Source organism: Podarcis erhardii (genome assembly GCF_964252035.2).
Source record: "Podarcis erhardii genome assembly, chromosome: 10".
Taxonomy (NCBI): domain Eukaryota; kingdom Metazoa; phylum Chordata; class Lepidosauria; order Squamata; family Lacertidae; genus Podarcis; species Podarcis erhardii.
This window is the reverse complement of record NC_138500.1, coordinates 6,993,551-7,014,415: the sequence shown is the minus strand read 5'-3', so window position 1 is coordinate 7,014,415 and position 20,865 is coordinate 6,993,551. Positions and strand designations below refer to the sequence as shown.

The 20,865-nt window shown below is 44.8% G+C and overlaps 1 protein-coding gene across 1 annotated transcript in view; it reads left to right on the top strand.

The window, feature by feature from the left end:
• The window catches only part of EXOC4 (exocyst complex component 4), a 361,468-nt gene that overhangs the window by 284,396 nt on the left and 56,207 nt on the right, over window positions 1–20,865 (top strand). Inside the window, exon 12 of the mRNA XM_081879704.1 lies at window positions 14,276–14,412. Within this exon, the coding sequence (XP_081735830.1) occupies window positions 14,276–14,412 (137 nt within the window). The remainder of the gene's footprint in view (window positions 1–14,275; window positions 14,413–20,865) is intronic.

Genomic DNA, 20,865 nt, shown 5'->3' with positions numbered 1-20,865 from the left:
GGAAAATTGCCAGAGATAAATAAGAAATTGTGCATGAAATCAAGGAAGAGGCTGGAGTAAACATTGGTTGCGTCACACATTCAGTCGATTACTCATCACTTGATGACTGTCAGCTGAATATGTGAAATGTCTTACTCTCAGCTGAAAACTTGTGTTTGAGTTGGCATCAGGTGAAATCATAGTTCTCGTGGCAGTGATTCATCTAATAGCTCATTTGCAGAAAGAAGCCATCACTTGATGCTGTGGTCAAGTTTCAAACATGCATAAGGGCCTTTCCATACAGTGGGGCCTCGCAAGACGAAATTAATCCGTTCCGTGAGTCTCTTCGTCTTGCGGTTTTTTCGTCTTGCGAAGCACGGCTATTAGCGGCTTAGCGGCTATTAACGGCTTAGCAGCTTTAAGAAAGAGGAAACAAACTCGCAAGAACTCGCAAGACGTTTCGTCTTGCGAAGCAAGCCCATAGGGAAATTCGTCTTGCGGAACGACTCAAAAAACGGAAAACTCTTTCGTCTTGCGCGTTTTTCGTCTTGCGAGGCATTCGTCTTGCGAGGTACCACTGTACACTGAACAGTGGGAACCCTGGGTTTCCCATTAAAGCCACAGTTTTCAGGTGCCCTGCTATGGCTCTCTAATGAGGGGTTTTGCATGAAAAATGTTTGCAAGCACAAGTTTACATTGTTCACACTTTACATTCCCCCCCCCCCCGGTTTTCCAAGTACTTTTCAGTGTGAAGTAGAAGGCCGGTAGAAGGACTTCTGCGAGTCTACAAGTTGCAAAGTATCTACTACTATGTTGCTTCAGGTTTCCAAGTTCCTCCTAGCTTATAAGGCACATAATTATACCTGGTTGTTTTGTGGACTTTGTTTTTCAAGTAATGTGAAATCCGACGGCAAAATCTTGCAGAGACAAAAGAAAGATTCATCACTTTTCAAACAAAGCTTGATAAGTTATCTTTTGAAGCACACACACACACACACACACCCAGGCACAACTGAGAGGGAGGATTTTGCCAAGAAAAAACAAAGCTGAAATTGCACAAGCACTATGGTCCCAGTGTTCATTTTTAACATGTTGGTGCTAAATAGCATCTAAGGAATGTGAAGCCTGCCGATTAAAAAAACCTGCCTCTTATTTTCTGTGACAGAAAATAAATAACACTATTTGAGATTAAAAGATTGCACACATACTTGACCACATGGCTGCACTCTTGAAGATTCAAAATTTGGTGGAATCTTTGAGATGCTTTGATGAGTGGGATATGAGCTCTTGATTTGTAAAGAGGCTTTAATGGATCCGTTCCAAGCATGCTGTTACTCACCTGAGACCCCACCACTGCCACCATGGCAGTCTATAGGCATAACGGATCAATCTGTTGGGTGGCCAGTTTTATTGGGAGGTCTAAGACTAAGATGCACACTTACTTTTCAAGGGATATGTGGAAAAATAGAGGGGGTGGCGGCTTTTGCCATTTCTAACCCTCCACTACAAATTGTGGAAGCAAATTCCATAGTTTAACTACGTAATATGTGAGGTATTTTCTGTTTGTCTGTCCTGAATCTCCCAATATTTAGCTTCATTGAATGTCCCTTAGGTCTAGTATAATTTAATGTGCCTCTATCATTTCCCCTCTTACTGTATAAATGGCAGGTGTTGCACCTGCCTTGATTAGTAATATAGGCAACGCAGACCAACTTAAAACTTTGCCCATGGGAAACCTGTGGTATAGACAAGCCCTCAACCTCTAGCAAAAAAATGCCAGTTTGGTTTTCTCCCCCCCCCCCCCCCGTGTATTCATGGGGACACACCACTCACTTTTACTGTTGTTGCCAAAAAATTGAAACTAAGATTCTCAAATCCTGCATTTTTGCACTGAAGGCTATACAATATGCCCTGTAATGTAGAAAACGCCATGAAGCCTCCAGATCCCTTGACAGTAAATATGTAGTTAGTATACTTCATTGCCAGCTGTCCGACTCTGGTGACATTTCAGTGTTGACAGAATATCTGTCCAGTATAAATAATAATTTGACCTTAATAACTGATCATGAAAAAAGTCCAGAAAAGGTCAGCCAGATGGACTGAGATGCAGACGTTAAAGGCCTTGAACAGACGTAGGAGGTTCCTTTAAATATGTAATTTGGAATCTTTGAGACCTTCATGTGGTCAGAAGATGCTCTGTGACTATATTTGCTGTTGATTCTGACAGCTGCTAAAGCTGCCTGGGTTTTGACTTCCAGTCTGGTCTCCATGCCCCACATGCTCCCCCCTGGGCACATGTCTGCCCATTGGCTCACTCACTCTTCAGAAAGACCTGGCAGCTTCCAACAGTAGAAGAGGACTAAGAAATATGCTACACTTTCTCTGTGACTTTTTGTTCCTTGTGTGAATGAAGACGCCAGTGGCATTACAAGAAGTTGCAAGGGGCTTCTCCATCAATGGCTCCACCTGAAGGCTTCCAGCTACATGGAGACTCCTTTGTAGCTACTTAACCTGCATTGCATTTGGCTTACAGTGCAGTGGTGATGCAAGTCGGATTTTAGGTGGGGCTAAGGAAGATAATCTACCTTTAACATGGCCTAACAATGCTGCCATAGATGTCACTAAAAGGTAAAGGGACCCCTGACCGTTAGGTCCAGTCATGGACGACTCTGGGGTCGCGGCGCTCATCTCGCTTTATTGGCCAGCATGTCCAAGCCGCTTCTGGCGAACCAGAGCAGCGCACGGAAATGCCGTTTACCTTCCCACCGGAGCGGTACTTGTTTATCTACTTGCACTTTGACGTGCTTTTGAACTGCTAGGTTGGCAGGAGCAGGGACCGAGCAACGGGAGCTCACCCTGTCACGGGGATTCGAACCGCTGACCTTCTGATTGGCAAGCCCTAGGCTCTGTGGTTTAACCCACAGTGCCACCCGCAGCGCATGTTAATAATAATAATAATAATAATAATAATAATAATAATAATAATAATAATTTATTATTTATACCCCGCCCATCTGGCTGGGTTTCCTCAGCCACTCTGGGTGGCTTCCAACCAAATATTAAAAACAATACAGCATCAAACATTAAAAACTTCCCTAAACAGGGCCACCTTCAATTGTCTTTTAAAAGTAAAATAGTTGCTTATTGCCTTGACATCTGCTGGGAGGGTGTTCCACAGGGCAGGCGCCACTACCGAGAAGGCCCTCTGCCTGGTTCCCTGTAACCTCACTTCTCACAATGAGGGAACTGCCAGAAGGCCCTCGGCACTGGACCTCAGTGTCCGGGCTGGATGATGGGAGTGGAGACGCTCCTTCAGGTATACAGAACCAAGGCCGTTTAGGGCTTTCAAGGTCAGCACTAACACTTTGAATTGTGCTCGGAAACATACTGGGAGCCAATGAAGATCTTTTAGGACCGGTGTTATACGGTCTCGGCGGCCACTCCCAGCCACCAGTCTGACCAGTCATGTTATGTTTTAAGTGGACAAAATGAAGATGGGCAAAATGAAGATGGATTGCCACTCTGTTCTTGAGCACCACCAGACTTCACAGTAAGCATTTCTTTCGTGGTGCCAAAGTTGCTGTTGGATCTCTCCCCTTTATTGCCAAGGAGCACTTTAAAAAGATGACTAGCTTCTGAAGATGAATTACCTCCATTCCAAGTTAATTTCTGTTTCCCAGCAGGACCCCAGCTGAACCCCGCTGGGTTTGGAAATGCCACTGATTGGGTAATGGATGAGTGCTTTGCGGATGGCTGTGCCCGCGCTCGCCTGGTGCCAGCTTAGGCTTCCCCGGTGCCCTTCATTTCCCGCTTTGCAGCCAGCCTCGCTAGAGCTAAATGGATTTTTTCACAGGACAGTAACTTGACTGTCGTTAGCATGGGGGAAATAATGTATGAGAGCAAGACAGAATTGAAATGCTTACTCTGTGAAATCCACAACTGCCTGGGAGTTCTGTAGAGCAAGATCGGCAGGAAGCCATCTGCACTGGTAGCAGACATAAATCAGGAAGGGAAAAGGCCATTCTGTCTAGGGGCCTTCTTAGAATAGCTACATGGTTCCATAGGCACCGTTGGCTCAGACCAGTACCAAAACTCAGGGTATTTTGACATACTCTGAGGAGCATAGGAGTTGCCCCACTGGGTCTACCAAGGTCCATCTACATAGATACACATTCTGTTCCTAAAAGAATTTATGGGCTTTTGTTTCTGGACTCTCGTTATGTGCCTCAGGGTCGGAACTGTAAGAGATAAATATTTTAAATAAACAAATGGCAAGTCAGATGCCCTGGGAAACTTGGAAGCATGGTGGTAATCATCCTTTGCTTCATCCCTGGCATTCAGTGCCTTTGATCATTTTGAACTTTTGTGGCTACCAGCTTTGGAGAGGTCAGTTCTGAGCGAAAATCCTACCTCAACTTCCATAGTGAGTTTGGCCTCCGCAGTTTCACACCACCCCATTTGCCAAGGGACACCTCCAAAATTTAAGTCAACTGTGCTGGCTGGGGCCAATGGGAGTTGTAGATCAAAACATCTGGATGGCAACAGGTTGGTGAAGCTGGTCTAATACTTTTTTAAAAGAAAGTAAGAAGCCATGGGGTAGGCTCAGTCAGTGGAACGCGAAACTTTTAATTTCAGGATCATGGGTTCCAGCCCTCATGTTGGGTGAAAGATTCCTGTATTGCAGGGGGTTGGACTAGAGGACCCTCATAATCCCTTCCAACTCTACAATTTTATGAATCTAAGTGAGTTCCACAAACTGAGTCGTACTGTGTGAAGCAATTTTTCTGCTCTTCAGCCTACTGCCTGTCCATTAACAGTCCTACATTTAATATTTATTCTTTTCACATAAACCTGTATCATGTTTCTCCCTCAGTAATCTCTCTTTTTTTAAAAAAAAAAAAAAAATAGTACAATATTTGCAGCCAGTCTACAACCTGGAAGTTCAGAGAGCAGTAACAGTTTGCTAGGGGGGGAAATACTGATATTATATACATATATATATTTATATATATAGAGAGAGAGAGAGATGAGGCAGAAACCTCTCTACTGTTTTCTGCTCTTGCTTGTTGAGGCAAACGTATCCAACCATGTAGATGCTGACATGGTTTAATCTATTTTACTGTTAATTTTAACTATTTATAAAGTGTGTTGATCATTTTAACCTTTTTTATTGATATCCTTGTATTTCTTTTAAGCGCCTTAGAGGTTTTCTTACAACCAAGAGGTATATAAATTTTGTTAAATAAGCAAATAAAAAAATAGACTGCCTGTGTGCATCCACTCTTGCAGCACTGTAGCTGGCAGTGACCCTCCAGGGTCACCTAATTCCCAGTATTCTGGTATGTGTTGTTCATACCTTGATCTCAGTGGCCTGCAGACCACACTTATGGCCACTGCAAACATTTTTTGTAGTGTTTTTCCTGCAAATGAGCTTTTGCACTACCACACACAAATTATAGGTAAAGTTAAAGGGACCCCTGGCCATTAGGTCCAGTTGTGGCCGACTCTGGGGTTGCGGCGCTCATCTCGGTTTATTGGCCGAGGGAGCCGGCGTACAGCTTCCGGGTCATGTGGCCAGCATGACTAAGCCGCTTCTGGCGAACCAGAGCAGCGCACGGAAACGCCGTTTACCTTCCCGCCGGAGCAGTACCTATTTATCTACTTGCACTTTGATGTGCTTTGGAACTGCTAGGTTGGCAGGAGCAGGGATCGAGCAATGGGAGCTCACCCCGTCGCGGGGATTCAAACTGCTGACCTTCCGACCAGCAAGCCCAAGAGGCTCAGTGGTTTAAACCACAGCGCCACCCACATCCCTTAGTGTTTTTCCTGCAAATGAGCTTCTGCACTGCCACACACAAATTATAGAGGCTCACTAAATTTCACATCAGGAAAATAATCCCAGCACTACAACTGGCACCCAAGTATGTTTGAGTGCCAGATACTGGGGGTGGGGGAACCCAAAGCATTGGATTCCTTGAACCCAGGTGGCTGAACTCAGGCTGGGCATGTTAGCCAGATAGACTGATGCAGATGTTGTGAAGGCAATTTTGCCCCTGGTGCTATCTTTCCTAGCAGTGTTCACACCAGTGTTGAAATCCTGTCAATCTCTGTGAGTATCACAAAGTAGGATGGCCTTAGGCTCAAAGAGAGGGCTGGGGAAGGCTGCTTGTCTCTGCCTATAATGAAATGACCTTTGAATGAATGACAAGTGTGAGAAAGATTGGAAGAGAAATTAAGTGTGCTCTGTACCAGAAGCCATCCCATTCTGCACCAGCAAGCAGGCCTTCCCGCCTGGATTCTGTGATCAGAGTGAATTGTGCATGTGCTGCCAATTCTGTATGTATTCAAATAGAGTGTAAACAATAACGATGACAAATTCTATGAAATTACAATCTTGCCCTGTTCCTCTGTCTATTATTATACATGTAGCTGGGTGGTACACTGGGCATTGGTTTAGAGTAAAGCAAGTCCACCCATGTTTTAAAAGTTCCTGCTTCTTTTCTTTATTGTAGCATCCTTGATACAAATTTCCAGTTCATTCTTATCAAAGGCTTTTTCCACATCCAGGAAAATAAAGGCTGGTAGTTGTTTGTTTATTACATAGTTCTGTTCAATCCACTGCCTTCGTGGCACTAGATTGTAATTTTCTGTTTCATATAAACATTGTTTTGTCCTGGTGTACGCATATTGGAATAATATTGTTTAACCTGTTTGCCAATAGAGGGCTCCATATTTTTACATCTTGATTAAGGAGGGAAATCGGTCCATCTGATTGTGGAATCGTCAAATCTTTTCCTGCTTTTGGAAGTACTTTTGCAATCACTTCTGACTATGATGTTGGCAAATTTCCCATTTGCAAAGGCTTATTTATCATTTTCCCGTAATGTAAGTGCTTTTTCCCCGCAAAAGATTTTTAAAAACTCAGCCCATCTGGTCCTGATGCTTTGTTATGAAGTCAGCTATTATCTCATTAATTTCCTTTTCCATTATTAGGACTCCCAACATTGCTATATCTCCATTAGTGACTTTGGGCACAGTGGTGAAAATATTCTGTTATTTGTTTTGTTGACGGGTGTTTCCTGGTACTTGGTAAACTTGCCAAATATGTTCACTTATATCTTGTGAGGTTTCAACTGTTTAGTTCTTATACTTAATTGATGGTGTTAGGCATGGCACTTGTACTTTTTTAAGTATGTTGATAATGGCGTTTATCAATGCCATTGATAAACCTTTAAGTTTTGAAGGTTTATTCCCATATTGAAGCCATTTTTGTTTGATATTCTTAGTATATTTTTCTACTTTACTCAGTTGAATTTGTTGTTACAATGCTCTTAAGAGGTTCAGTTGTTCTCCCCTTCCTGTTTCTGTTCATATTCTTTTCCTGGATTTTTAAAATAAATTCTTACGTTGATTGGCGGCACTTCAGAAGCCCCAAGCATACTTCTCCTGAAGTCTTACTGTGCAGCAGGATTTCAAAGCTGAGGGCAGGGCTCTTTGCAAATCCTTCAAAGGGGCTTGCAAAGAACTTTGTGTGCACTTTGAATTAATCCATTGATTTGGGGGACTTCAAAGCACCATATCATGTGAAGCCCACCTGCCAAATTTGGCCCAGAAGGGATGGGGCAATAGGGACCTGATGTGCTGACCAAAGCCAGTTTTCTCCCTTCTCTAGTTCAAGGGGCCCCCATAGAGAAGGGTCTTTGGCTTTGGGGCAGCCTTTCAAAATGGCCGCAGTTTTCCTCAGAGCTGTCCTTCAGACTTCAGGCTCTTGTTTTAATTGAAGTTGCAGAAGCGTCTGATGTTTTTCTCTGCTTCAAAGCAAGGATTGCAAGCTCTGGAAGTCTTTTTCTGGGCCCAATATCTCTAGCCAAGAGATAACGAGAGGTAGTTATGGATAGATAAATATAATAGATATTGATTGATCTATATGATAAAGTACCAAAAAGCAAAATGGGTACATAAGAAAGATTATGGACTGGCAGGCCCAGTCACACACTTATAATCTAAAGAGCGATACAGCATATAAGGACGAAAAGGTAGAAAATGAAAGGCATGCAGTAAGCAAATCTTACAGGAAGGCCCGAGTAAGAAGATGAGTCCTGTCTCTCTCCTGGGAAATGTGGAAAAGAGTAAAGCAGGTGTCAAAGAAGGGCTGTTCCCATGGTAGAGCCTCTGCTTTGTATGCAAAAGGCTCTAGGTCAGGCATGGCCAAACCTGGCCCTCCAGATGTTTTAGGACTACAACTCCCATCATCCCTAGCTAACAGGACCAGTGGTCAGGGATGATGGGAGTTGTAGTCCCAAAACATCTGGAGGGCCAAGTTTGGCCATGCCTGATTCTAGGTTCAATCTGTGGCATCTCTAGGCATGACTGGGAGACTCCGGGCTCAAACGCTAAAGAGCTGCTGCCAGGCAGTATAGACAATACTGAACTAGATGGATCAACGGCCTGACTCAGTATAAGGCCATTTTCTGTGCTCCTGTGTGTCAGGGTATTCCAGTGGTCAGTAGCAGCTCAGGAAAATGCCCACAGACAGGGCAGCTGTGGAAATGTTAGGCTTAGAGATCAGTGGCAGATGAGCAAAGAGGTGGCACAGGTGGAGAAGGGAGGTAGGAAGAAGCAAAGTAACAGAGATATTTAAGGCCAATAGTAAATGCTATAGTGGATGTTGGATTTGAATTTAGGTCTCCCCAGTCCTGGTAGTGTAACCAAAATCTTAGTTTCCTTAGAGTTTACACAGTTGAATTTTGTGTCGCCTACGTTGAGGGAATAGTCAGTTTGTGTGAATTAAGTTATGCAAGGAATATTTGTGATGACACTAACAAGGATTTGAATCCCCTTTTGTTTGTCCTCCTAAGTGTGCACTGAAAGGGCAGGAAAAAAATCCACCTTTCTGCCACTTTTCAACCACCTTCCCTGTGAATATATATCAGGGTGGCTCAACTAACCTTTAAGTGATGTTGAGTTTGCAACCTGGGTCTGTCTTCCGAAGCCTTCCCTCTACCCAGCATAACAGTTCCCCTGAATAGCTCTTATAAGACATAAGAGCCCTGCTGGATCAAGCCAGAGGCCCCTCTAGAATAATAATAATAATAATAATAATAATAATAATAATAATAATAATAATAATAATTTCTATACCACCCTTCATTCGAGGATCAAAGGACAGTTTTCAATATGAAAACACAAAAATACATAGCAGCATAGTAACAAACAGAAACAGCCCTCTCCTGGTCTTTGCTCCCTAACATTCAAAGGTATACTGTCTCTCACCATGGAGGCTCCATTTGGCTGTTACTGTTAAGAGGTGTTGATAGAGCAACACTGTGCTAAGTTTTACAACTGCTGCTTTCTTATAGGGGAGCATCCCTCTCTCTCCCTTTAGCTGCAGCCTCATTTCTCTGTGCTACACCCTAAAGGCACAGGAGGAGCTGGAGCTAAGCCGATTTGTAGAGAATCTTGTCAGCCTAATTGATTACTGCGCGGTACACGCTGCTGACGACAGGTGAAATGGCGTGGAGTGGAACAAATCTGTATGTATCGCACATTCCCGCTGGGTCGGGCCAGGGCTCCTTCCTCTGACATGTTGATTTATATATTTGCGGCTCCCTTCCCTAATGAATAGTGCCCCATCACGGGTCACTGGAGCCCCCTGCTGTATAGACCCCATCAGTGCCACATCGAGGGAATGAATCATGCTTCCCAAAGCCTTATGCTGTGAATTTATGCGCTTGAACACTTGCAGGAGGCTAGCCAAGGAAAAGTAATTAAAAACCCCAGATATACACAGGACACTGACACAAACACACCCCGCCAAATGTCCCAGCAGGAAAATTACACATACACGTATACAGGGTGCTGGGTTCTGCGAAATTTTCATCTCTAGTTTGCTTGAATTTTAAAATCCACTGTCAGGGAACTGACATCAGAGCAAGAGGCGGAGGCAGGGCTCCAAAGCGATGCCGGAGAGGGGACCAGCAGGGGGGAAGGAATTCAGCGTAACACCAGTAGAGAAGAGAGGGAGATAGAGGAATTGGAGACAGGTCTCCAAGACCCTTCACCAGAGACTAGTGGGGAGAGTGCTGACACGCCCCTGCCTTACCCTTACTTGCGCAGACGAGTTCCGCGCAGGGAAAGTAGGAGGAGACTTGGCGTCAAACAGCTCTTATGCTGGAAGAGGTTCAAGAAACGCCCACTGACGAATTCTGCAAGTGACAAGTGACTGACCGGCCACGGAGTGTGAGCTGTCAGCCAAAGCATGGTTGGCCAGGCAATCTAACCAAAGCTGAAGGCAACTTACGCACAAGTAACCCCTTACAACCATTACATCCACCATCATGGTAAAGTACAATATCTGTGAGGCTGAAATACTTTCATCTGGCTTACACAAATTTGTTGTTTGACGGACACCAGAAGTCTGCATACAGGATCAAAGATCAGAAGGTTCCTCTCTTCCATGCCATGGGCCAGTCAATCCCTGTTTCTCTTGTTTGGGCAAATGTTATCCAGGAAATCATTTCAAAACATGATACATGCGCTCCAGACGCAATATTGCAACCTTCTTTATTTTTATTTTTCCTGTGTGTGGTCCTCCTAATTTTTAAACCACAACAACCCATGCCTTCCTCCTGTGAAGTCCCAAGCAATTTGGAACTCAAATACCTAAAAGATCACCACCCTCTGTGTCAACCATCTCAGGTCCTACAATTGGCAGAGGAGGCCCTTGTTGGTGGTACCACAGCTGGGTGCTGCCTGGTTGGCACTGACTCATTGACAGGGCCTTCTTGGTGGGGGTTCTCCATTGGTGGAATGCCCTCCCTGGTGAGGTGTGCTCTTCCTCATTAAGGAGCACATAAGGTAAGATCCTGCTGGATCAGGTCAATAGCCAGTGTAGTCCAGCATCCTGTTCTCACAGTAGCCAACCAGATGCCTATGGGAAACCAGCAAGCAGGATTTGACCACAGCATACATAGATGCATGCATGTGTACACCATTGTATTTGCATGCCGCCTTTCCATAGTGAAAACCATGCTCAAGGCAGCTTAAAGGTAAACGTAAAGGGACCCCTGACCATTAGGTCCAGTCGTGGCCGACTCTGGGGTTGAGGCGCTCATCTCGCTTTATTAGCCGAGGGAGCCGGCGTACAGCTTCCGGGTCATATGGCCAGCATGACTAAGCCGCTTCTGGAGAACCAGAGCAGTGCATGGAAACGCCGTTTACCTTACCGCTGGAGCGGTACCTATTTATCTACTTGCACTTTGACATGCTTTTGAACTGCTAGGTTGGCAGGAGCAGGGACCGAGCAACGGGAGCTCACCCCGTCGCAGGGATTCAAACCGCCGACTTTCTCATTGGCAAGCCCTAGGCTCTGTGGTTTAACCCACAGTGCCACCCGCGTCCCTCATAGCAGCTTACAACATGAAAAAAATACATATAATAAAAATAGTCGTAAACGATAAATAAAACACATTGGAAGGTACACAACTAAATTAACAGTTTCCACATTAAATCTTAATAAGATCGAAAAGATACAAAAACTATTGATGGCAGCAGCAACCTCCTTCTAGCCTAGAATGCCTTCTTTGGTTGGCAGCAGCTCTCCAAGGTTGAGTTCAGGCAGAAGAGGGTCTTTCCCACAACCTCCTTCTGGATCCTTCTAAAGAAATACTTCCAGGGTTGAACCCTGGTCTTACAAAGCAGATGCTCAGCCAGTGATCTGTAGTCACACTCAAAACATCAGTTTTATCTGCAGTAGAGATCTGACCAGTGGCATGCTCAAATCCATGACAGTTGTCAACTGAAGGGCTTCTGAAAACAAGGAAGCTTGACATTTTGTTGGTTTTACCTTCATTGTGAGTCCAAGAAACCTACGACAGGTGTTCGAGTTCATAAACCTAATTTCTTTTTTGCCCAGAGCACATGCAACCCAAGACTTTTGTTTTCGAATGCATCATCTCTCACCCTTATTGTAGCATCTGGTGACTTTCATTGGGGCAATTGTTACAATACAGTGGTACCTCGGGTTAAGAACTTAATTGTTTCCGGAGGTCTGTTCTTAACCTGAAACTGTTCTTAACCTGAAGCACCACTTTAGCTAATGGGGCCTCCTGCTGCTGCCACTCCACCGGAGCCTGATTTCTGTTCTCATCCTGAAGCAGAGTTCTTAACCCGAGGTACTATTTCTAGGTTAGCGGAGTCTGTAACCTGAAGCGTCTGTAACCCGAGGTACCACTGTACTAGATATTCCTCCAGGGACAATTGAACATGACACACAAACATAAAGTTGGATAAAGAGAAGATGGAACGTTTTGAAGGACAGTAGAAGGTCTGTGGGTCAATGCCCCAAAGGACCTGTTGAAACCCAGGAGTGGGATCTGTTAGTGCTTCTGACTGGGGGCTGCCATGCACAATTTGTGATTCAGTCCAAAGCTCAGTCCCAACATATATATTTTTTAGTGTTCTGGCTGGCCAGGTGCTTGACCAGCTCTACCTCCTTCAGCCCCAGGCAGCCTCTGAAAAGCAGGAGCTTCCTCAAGCCCCAGGTGGACTGAGGCAATGACTGAAGGGATACCTTCAGCTCAGAAAGTCATGAGTTGTACAGGGCAGCTGTGGAATATCAGTCGATGTGCAGAGCTGGTGTTTTTCACCACCCTATATTCCCAGCCAAGGACACTCTCTGCAAAGTGCCTTTGACGGCTGTCAAACTTCCCACGGAATAACGTGCTGCACATGCAAAGGGCCGGGTTGCAGCGCTGAGAGAGGGGGAGGCTTCCTTATTCTTTTTAGCAGCTTGGAGAGCAGAATCAATTCCTGTCACTCACCGGTAAATCTGCAGGAACAGGATTATGGATCTGGGTCCTTCTTGCAGTACTTTAATCTTAAAATCGATGCTGAGAAGGAAGCCAGGCTTGGGGGAGGGTAGCGGAGAGGCTCCGGCTTTGACTCTGATGAGGTTTTGCAACTTCAGATGCAAAAAGTGTCCAACTCTCTTGCAAGGGAGGCGGGGAGAGAATGCCTCACCTGTCGCAGTCAATGGAATCAGCTACACGGAGGACTTTAATTCAATATGTAAACCAAAGCAGGGCTTGGGAGATGCTTCAGCCTCTTGCTTTTAAGTGCACGGCTCAGAAAATAATCCTGCTATTCTGTGAAGCGAAATATTATTTTGCAGCGTGTTAAATTGGTTAGTAATTTTTATGGTGCCACAAGACTCTTGTTTTTGCTGCAAGAAGCTAACACAATTGCCCCTCTGGAAGCTAGTTTTACCTTTCTCTTTTCTTTCCTGCACCCATCAGTAGGGCTTACACAAAAGAGAAGTGTGCAGATACCCAGACAGCGTACAAAATGCTGTAATAGCAAACCAGCTGCATTGAGTTGACTTGTGGGGATCTTGGCTTGAACCACTGGCTCTTCAGGGCCAACACAAATTGAGAAAGGGTTGTGGAGGTTCTCATAGAAACCAACTAAAAAAAATTGCTTACCTGGAAAAGTTATAGAGTAAAGCAAAATGATTGGGGGCTGGAGCACTTCGCCAACAAAGAAAGGGTGGTGCGTTTTGGGGAATGGGTTAGTTTAGGAAAGAAAGAAAAACCTTTTCTCGCAGTGACCAACCAGATGCCTATGGGAAACCTACAAGCAGAACCTTAGCGCAAGAGTGCTTGCTCTACTTGTGAGTCCCAGAAACTGGTACTGTGGTACCTTGGGTTACAGACGCTTCAGGTTACAGACTCCGCTAACCCAGAAATAGCACATCGGGTTAAGAACTTTGCGTCAGGATAAGAACAGAAATCATGCGGCGGCAGCAGGAGACCCCATTAGCTAAAGTGGTACCTCAGATTAAGAACAGTTTCAGGTTAAGAACGGACCCCCAGAACGAATTAAGTTCTTAACTCGAGGTACCACTGTATTCAGAAACACTGCACCCAACAGTAGATGTTGTACACAGCCATCCTGATTAGTAGCCATATCCTTACCCTCCCTGAATTTGCTCTGAAGAAGAGGATTGGCGGCCATCACCACATCTTGTGAGAGTGAATTGGTTAATTCAACTTTATTCTGCATGAAGTACCCAAAGATGAAAGCAAGAATTTTACGCCATTGTATTGAATTGTTGCATTTAATTAAGACTAACTATGGTGTTCTTGGTTTGCTTGCTTGTGCCAAATAAACTTAGAAAGGCTTGAAAAATGTTTTTCTTGGCAGGGGCCCACCATGACAAGCCTTTAAAAAAACTTCTTTCTTTCTTTCTTTCTTTCTTTCTTTCTTTCTTTCTTTCTTTCTTTCTTTCTTTTGGCAGAGCACAGTGATTGTGGAAAAGACTGTCCAGGACCTCATGAATTTGATGCATGACCTGAGCGCCTACTCTGACCAGTTCCTCAACATGGTGTGTGTCAAACTCCAGGAATACAAGGACACCTGCACTGTGGCCTACAGGTAAGGCTTGCTTGAGGGCCAGGTAGCACCCTTCAGGTCCTTCCCTTCAAGGACGTGCTGAAGTATTTGGAGGTTTTCTTCTTTAGGAAGAAAAGGCAAATAAGGGAATAAGTTTAGATTTATTTTACCTGTAAGTGTATTTCTACACTGCCAACTCATTCAAAAAGATTTCATGGCAGTGTGCAATAAAACCATTAGGACGTCCTAAAATTGTAAAATACAGACTACCGCTGTATTGTAATTTGTTTTGACTGCTTTTAATACTGAATTTTAAATTGCTGTAGCGTGCCCTGGGACCTGTTGGTGATGGTTGGGTTTAATGGTGGCGGTAGGAGGAGCAATGCTCCATCCATGTAATGCATAATTAAGGCATACCTTTGTAGTAAATAGGGACGCGGGTGGCGCTGTGGGTAAAAGCCTCAGCACCTAGGGCTTGCCGATCGAAAGGTTGCGATTCGAATCCCCATGGCGGGGTACGCTCCCGCCGCTCGGTCCCAGCGCCTGCCAACCTAGCAGTTCGAAAGCACCCCTGGGTGCAAGTAGATAAATAGGGACCGCTTACTGGCAGAAAGGTAAACGGCGTTTCTGTGTGCTGCGCTGGCTCGCCAGATGCAGCTTTGTCACACTGGCCACGTGACCCGGAAGTGTCTCCGGACAGCGCTGGCCCCCGGCCTCTTGAGTGAGATGGGCGCACAACCCCAGAGTCTGTCAAGACTGGCCCGTACGGGCAGGGGTACCTTTACCTTTACCTTTTTGTAGTAAATAATGCACAGGAGAAGACAGTAGGTAAACGACTTAAAGCAGGGGTACAGCTACAAGGATAAAGGTGAGACAGTAACTAGCCTATTTGCACATACATAGTTAATACCTCCATTCCCACTAATACAAAACTTACCTGTCCCCTGCTTTAAGTTGTTTACCTACAAGTGAAGTTACAAGTGAACTCTTTATTTATTGCGTTTGCAGTGACACAATTAGGTCAGCCCTCATTTCGGTGTCCAATCCCTGATTACAGGAAGAGGAGGACATAAAAAATCACAGAAAATACACTTCTTGATCTACCAACTCATGCTAGGTACAAATAGAAGTCATTATATACCCTTTATGTGATTGGAAGAGCATAATGGGGGCACAAGATGTTCTCCTAACTCATTGTGAGAGAGGGAGAGAATGTGTATAAGAAACTGCATTGTGCTAGTTATGTATCTAGCCCTGCATGTCTTTAGCGTTTCCCATCCCAGTTACCCAGAACCCGTTAACTGGAGGTGCCAAGTCTTGAACCTTGGATTGTTCTCCCCCACTTCTGATTCATAGCCCATCCTCCTGTCATTTAAAGCTGCCTCGTGCTGAATCAGACCACGGGTCCATTTATCCTAGTGTGGCTCTCCCAAGAGCTTGGCCAGGGATTATTCTCAGCTGTCCCAGCCTTCCTGGTCATATGAAGAACTCAAACTCACACCTCCAGTCCTGCCAAAGGTTTTAGTGCATTTATCAGATTAGTAAAGGTAAAGGGACCCCTGACCATTAGGTCCAGTTGTGGCCGACTGGGGTTGCGGTGCTCATCTCACTCTATAGGCCGAGGGAGCCGGCGTTTGTCTGCAGACGGCTTCCGGGTCATGTGGCTAGCATGACTAAGCCGCTTCTGGTGAACCAGAGCAGCACACGGAAACGCCATTTACCTTCCCGCCGGAGCGGTACCTATTTATCTACTTGCACTTTGACGTGCTTTTGAACTGCTAGGTTGGCAGGAGCAGGGACCGAGCAACAGGAGCTCACCTCGTCACGGGGATTTGAATCGCTGACCTTCTGATCGGCAAGTCCTAGACTCTGTGGTTTAACCCACAGTGCCACCCACGTCCCTTCAGATTAGTACATAAGGCAAATTGCAGGTTAAAGGATTCAGCAGGTGCATGAGAGGTTAAATGCACATCTAAGTTTAAGCTAAGGTGCTGATCCTACACTTCCCTTTTGAAGTGTGACCTGGGCACAGCTATTTGCATGGCAAGCAATTGGAGTCTCATGGCTGGAGAAGCAGCAGACACTCCTTGTGGTTTGGCTCATGAAGTTTGTTTATGCTGGCATCTCCATGTCTGTGGTGCCCCTCTGTCCTAATGGCCATGTTTCCCGAGGGCGATGTGCTACATCTCCATGCAGAATATTAACTAGGGGATGTGGCGGTCAGCCCTAGGATGCCAGCAGCTGTCAGAAGTGGCAGAGAAAATGCAAGGACCATTTAAGGGGTTGGGTGGGAGAAACAGAGACACCACAGACTTGAGGAGGTGGCATTCATTGAAGTACAGAGCTGTCATCTTAAAACTGATACCGGAATCCACCCACCAGCACTATCTCAAAGCAGCTAGCTATGCAATTTTTCCTGTTCTGGTAATAGGGTTAATCATCATCACCAGCACGACAATCTAATAATTGGTTTTTGGCTCATTGGGCCACAGACAGAGCCATCTGTGTTGCTGTGTTGTATCTGGCTCCCAGGAGGGGGCTAGGAAAGGGGCGTAACAGACAAACAGGTGACAGGGCATTGCAGAGAAAGGCCCAATTCCCTTCACGGCTCAGTGCGTTGAGTGCATAAGACATCTGCTTGAGATGGCATAGCAGCTCCAGAACCTACACTGCTTCCAAAATTCAAATGGCTGCTAATAACCCCTGGAAACAAAATAGCAGAGTGGCTCGGGACTTTGATTAGGGAACATTTGGAGGCTGCTGGGGCTAATTGAGACTCAGGTATTTAGTGATAGAAGCACCCCAGGAGTCAGCGACAGATTTCACTTTCAGATTCAACATGACTGAATATGAGAAATTCATGCTCATCCACAAATAAAGCAGGTCTCAGGCCCCAAACACATAACATGCACCAAAGCATGGAGTTGCAAGGAGGAGACCCTAGCTAAGTGGTACAGTGTCTGCTGTGTGTCCAAAAGGTCCCTGGTTCAGTTCCTTTTATCTTCACCTAAAACAGGAAGCCTGGCATGCTCTGGTCCATGGGGTCACGAAGAGTCGGACACGACTAAATGACTAAACAACAACAAAGCAGGAAGCATGGAATAGGAGGGTACCATGTTGACTACTTCTTTATCATAGGAATGCTGAGGGGTACATCTCACCTTCAGAGACACATTTGTACTGCTGTGCATTACGTCAAGCCAGTGTGGTGTAGTGGTTAGAGTTTTAGGGGGGTGGGTGGTCCTGTGGGTTAAACCACAGAGCCTAGGACTTGCCAATCAGAAGGTCGGCGGTTCGAATCCCTGCTACAGGGTGAGCTCCCGTTGCTCGGTCCCAGCTCCTGCCAACCTAGCAGTTCGAAAGCACGTCAAAGTGCAAGTAGATAAATAGGTACTGCTCTGGCGGGAAGGTAAACAGCGTTTCCGTGCACTGCTCTGGTTCGCCAGAAGCGGCTTAGTCATGCTGGCCACATGACCTGGAAGCTGTCTGCAGGTAAACGCCGGCTCCCTCGGCCTATAGAGCAAGATGAGTGTGCAACCCCAGAGTCGGCCATGACTGGACCTAATGGTCAGGGGTCCCTTTACCTTTACTTTTACCTTTACATTACGTCACCCAAACTGGAATCCTTTTTTTTTTTTTTTTAATAATTTTTATTGGGTTTTTACATTTTATTACAACAAACACACACACAAAGACAAAAAACACACAAATACAATTACATACCCTAATTTTCTTTACCCACTTTCATTGACTTCCCCCCACCCCCTCCTCTTACATCCCAGTTCCAATAATTAATTCAGCAAGTTCTTACCTAACCTCTTAAACATATTCATATTGCTTTTAAAAATTTAATTCTTTTTGTTTATCTATATTCAACTTATCCAATTCTCTTATAATCATTAATTTCTTTCTTTTTTAAGGTCGATCTAACTTCCCTTCCACAAATTTTCCCTTTATTATATTAATTATAGGTCACATTGACCAAATAAAACAAATCATAACATTTTATAGTTCTATTCTCTCTCCCCCCCCTGCCCCGGTTTCTGTCCCTTCCCAAACAAATGTCCAAAAAACAAACAAAAAATAGTTCTTAGCCCGGATTCCTCACGTCCGAGGCGTCTGATTCTCTGTTAGTCCCTCTCTGCCAACTATATTGGTAGTCCTCTTTGTTGGTCCTAAGACCCCGAAGGAGTTCAGTCAGAGTCACATCATATTTTCTTTCATCCAGAATGTTAAAAAGTGTTTGCTGCGAAGAATCATCTACTTTTCCATACTCAAGAGGAAAGTCCCAATCATGTTGCTTTATTCTTTTTAGTTTTAATATTCCAAGTACTCCAGGGACTTCCCTCTTCTTCTTTCTCATCTTTCGCAGGTTTGTAATCCAAAGGTCTTCTTGCTCATACTCTAACAATGTAGATTCCTGGTTGATATTTTCCACTTGTAGTGTCTGCACTCCTTCTATCTTCTCTGTCAATTCCAAAGGCATCTCTTCCTGCTCAGCTGCAGAGTTTTTGTCATAAGTCTCCTTTGTGCATTCAGCAGAGTTGTTTGTTTCAGAATTCAAGGTCATAAATACTTTACTGAGAGCCATACTCTGCTCTTGGCAGGATTCCCACGAGAAAGAACATTTTTTCTATCTCCGCCAGTAATTTTCCCTCTGCAGCCATTGTAATGTCACTAATTCCCCCTAGGGGGCTTTCAATTATTTAGTAGTCCTTTTCCAATAATCTGTTACTTTGTTATTATCAGTACTTTGTTTCCAATCGCCTCAGTTCAAATGTATCACCTTTAATTCAGAGAGTTGTTAAATAACAAAATTCTTTACTTTGTCCGCCCGTTTGACAGCTTCTTTGACAGCTGTCAAACTCCTTTCACTTCTTCCTCCGGCACCCAAACAGGACACTCCCGGGTTTTTGGGGGGGATTACACACAAAGTTCCAAAGTTCCTCCCTTTCTCTCCAGCACAAAATCTTCTTCTATCAAATTTGTGAAAAACTTTTTAAATCATCAAAACAATATTCATTCCGCCTTAATTCTCCGTTCCTTGCTTTAAATCGTCTATAAGTAGGGGGGGTGCGGACTTCCCTTTAACACATCCCCCGATCGTGCCGAATTCAAAGGATAGAAATTTTTTTAAGTCCAAATTCCACTACTCACGGGTCCTTTGTTATCCAGTCCAAATTTTGGGAAGAAAGTCAGCGCTCTCCGGCCATGGCTTGCGGCTTCGCTCCACTGAAGTAGCGGTCTACTCTCAGCACCACGCCACTCTCCGTACCCTCTCCGTAGCCTTTAAAAAGGCTCTTCGTGGGTCGGGGAGGGCGCTTAAGGTGCCCACCGAGTCACCAAGTCCGCAGGCTTCCGCGCCTGCGGTTTCTGAGGGTCCCCGTGTCGCCGGCACGGCAAGACCCGTCTTCAGCAGAGCCGATTCCCTCCGGAGCTCGGAGGGAATCCGCCATTAGCCGTTCGCGCTAACCCGGAAGTCCCAAACTGGAATCCTTGAGGAGACCAAAAGCACGACCTTCCATCATGCAGTGGGACGATCATTTGCCCACCCCATCAATCCACACAATCCAGACCAAGGTTTGCCACAGCTGATCACATAAATGGAGCAGCTTGCTCCAGGTGGCACAGGCAAGGAATGACAAAACTGGGGTGGAGTTCTGAATTAAATATGGCATCCCCACTGCTGTGACAAATAACTATTTTATTGTATTCCATCCTACATGGCATGGTGACTTTCCAGGGCTCTCCTTTTCATTACTCCCTTCTTGAATTATTAGATAAAAGTTTGAAAACACAGAGAGAGTATTGCAAGGGCTTATGTCTAGGAGGCACATAGGATAAAATGAACCTGAGACTATAATTCTGAGATGCAGGATTGAGAAGAAAGCAGTTGTATTTGTTAGACTGTGAAATAAACGCCCCAGAGTTGTAGCAGCCTCATTGCTGTTGTCATTTCAGACTTGAGTGGTCAAAGCATACTGGTTAACGTAGTCTAGCAAATAGGCCCTCGATGAGGAGGAAATGGGGGAAATGACCAAATTCCTCTCTTCCTTCAAAAATAACTATGTTTTTCTGATATTTTTAACAGAATACTAGGCAGAACCATTGGATTTTCTACAGTCTGAGCTGGAGGGCTATTTGTTGTTCAAGACAGCTTTTACTTTTATCTGCTTTTCAATTTTGCGTTGATTTTTGATGCAGCTCAGGGGTTGATAGTTTAGGAAATGGGAAAGCACATTGTTCCAGAGAGTAGTGAAGTCTGAAATGGAGATTTAGGCTCTGGGATCCTGCAGCATTTGAAAACTCAGACTGCGTCATTTTGCTTTTGGCAGATTGAATTTAGAAACTAAGAAGTATCTCCCACTGAACCAACCTGTTGATTAAAACCCTTTACAACCTTTTGAGGTGCAAAGAATTCTTCATCAACACTGCTGATTTTCAGTTATGCAGAGATCAGAGTTGATTATAACATATATTAAGTAAAATAGAAAC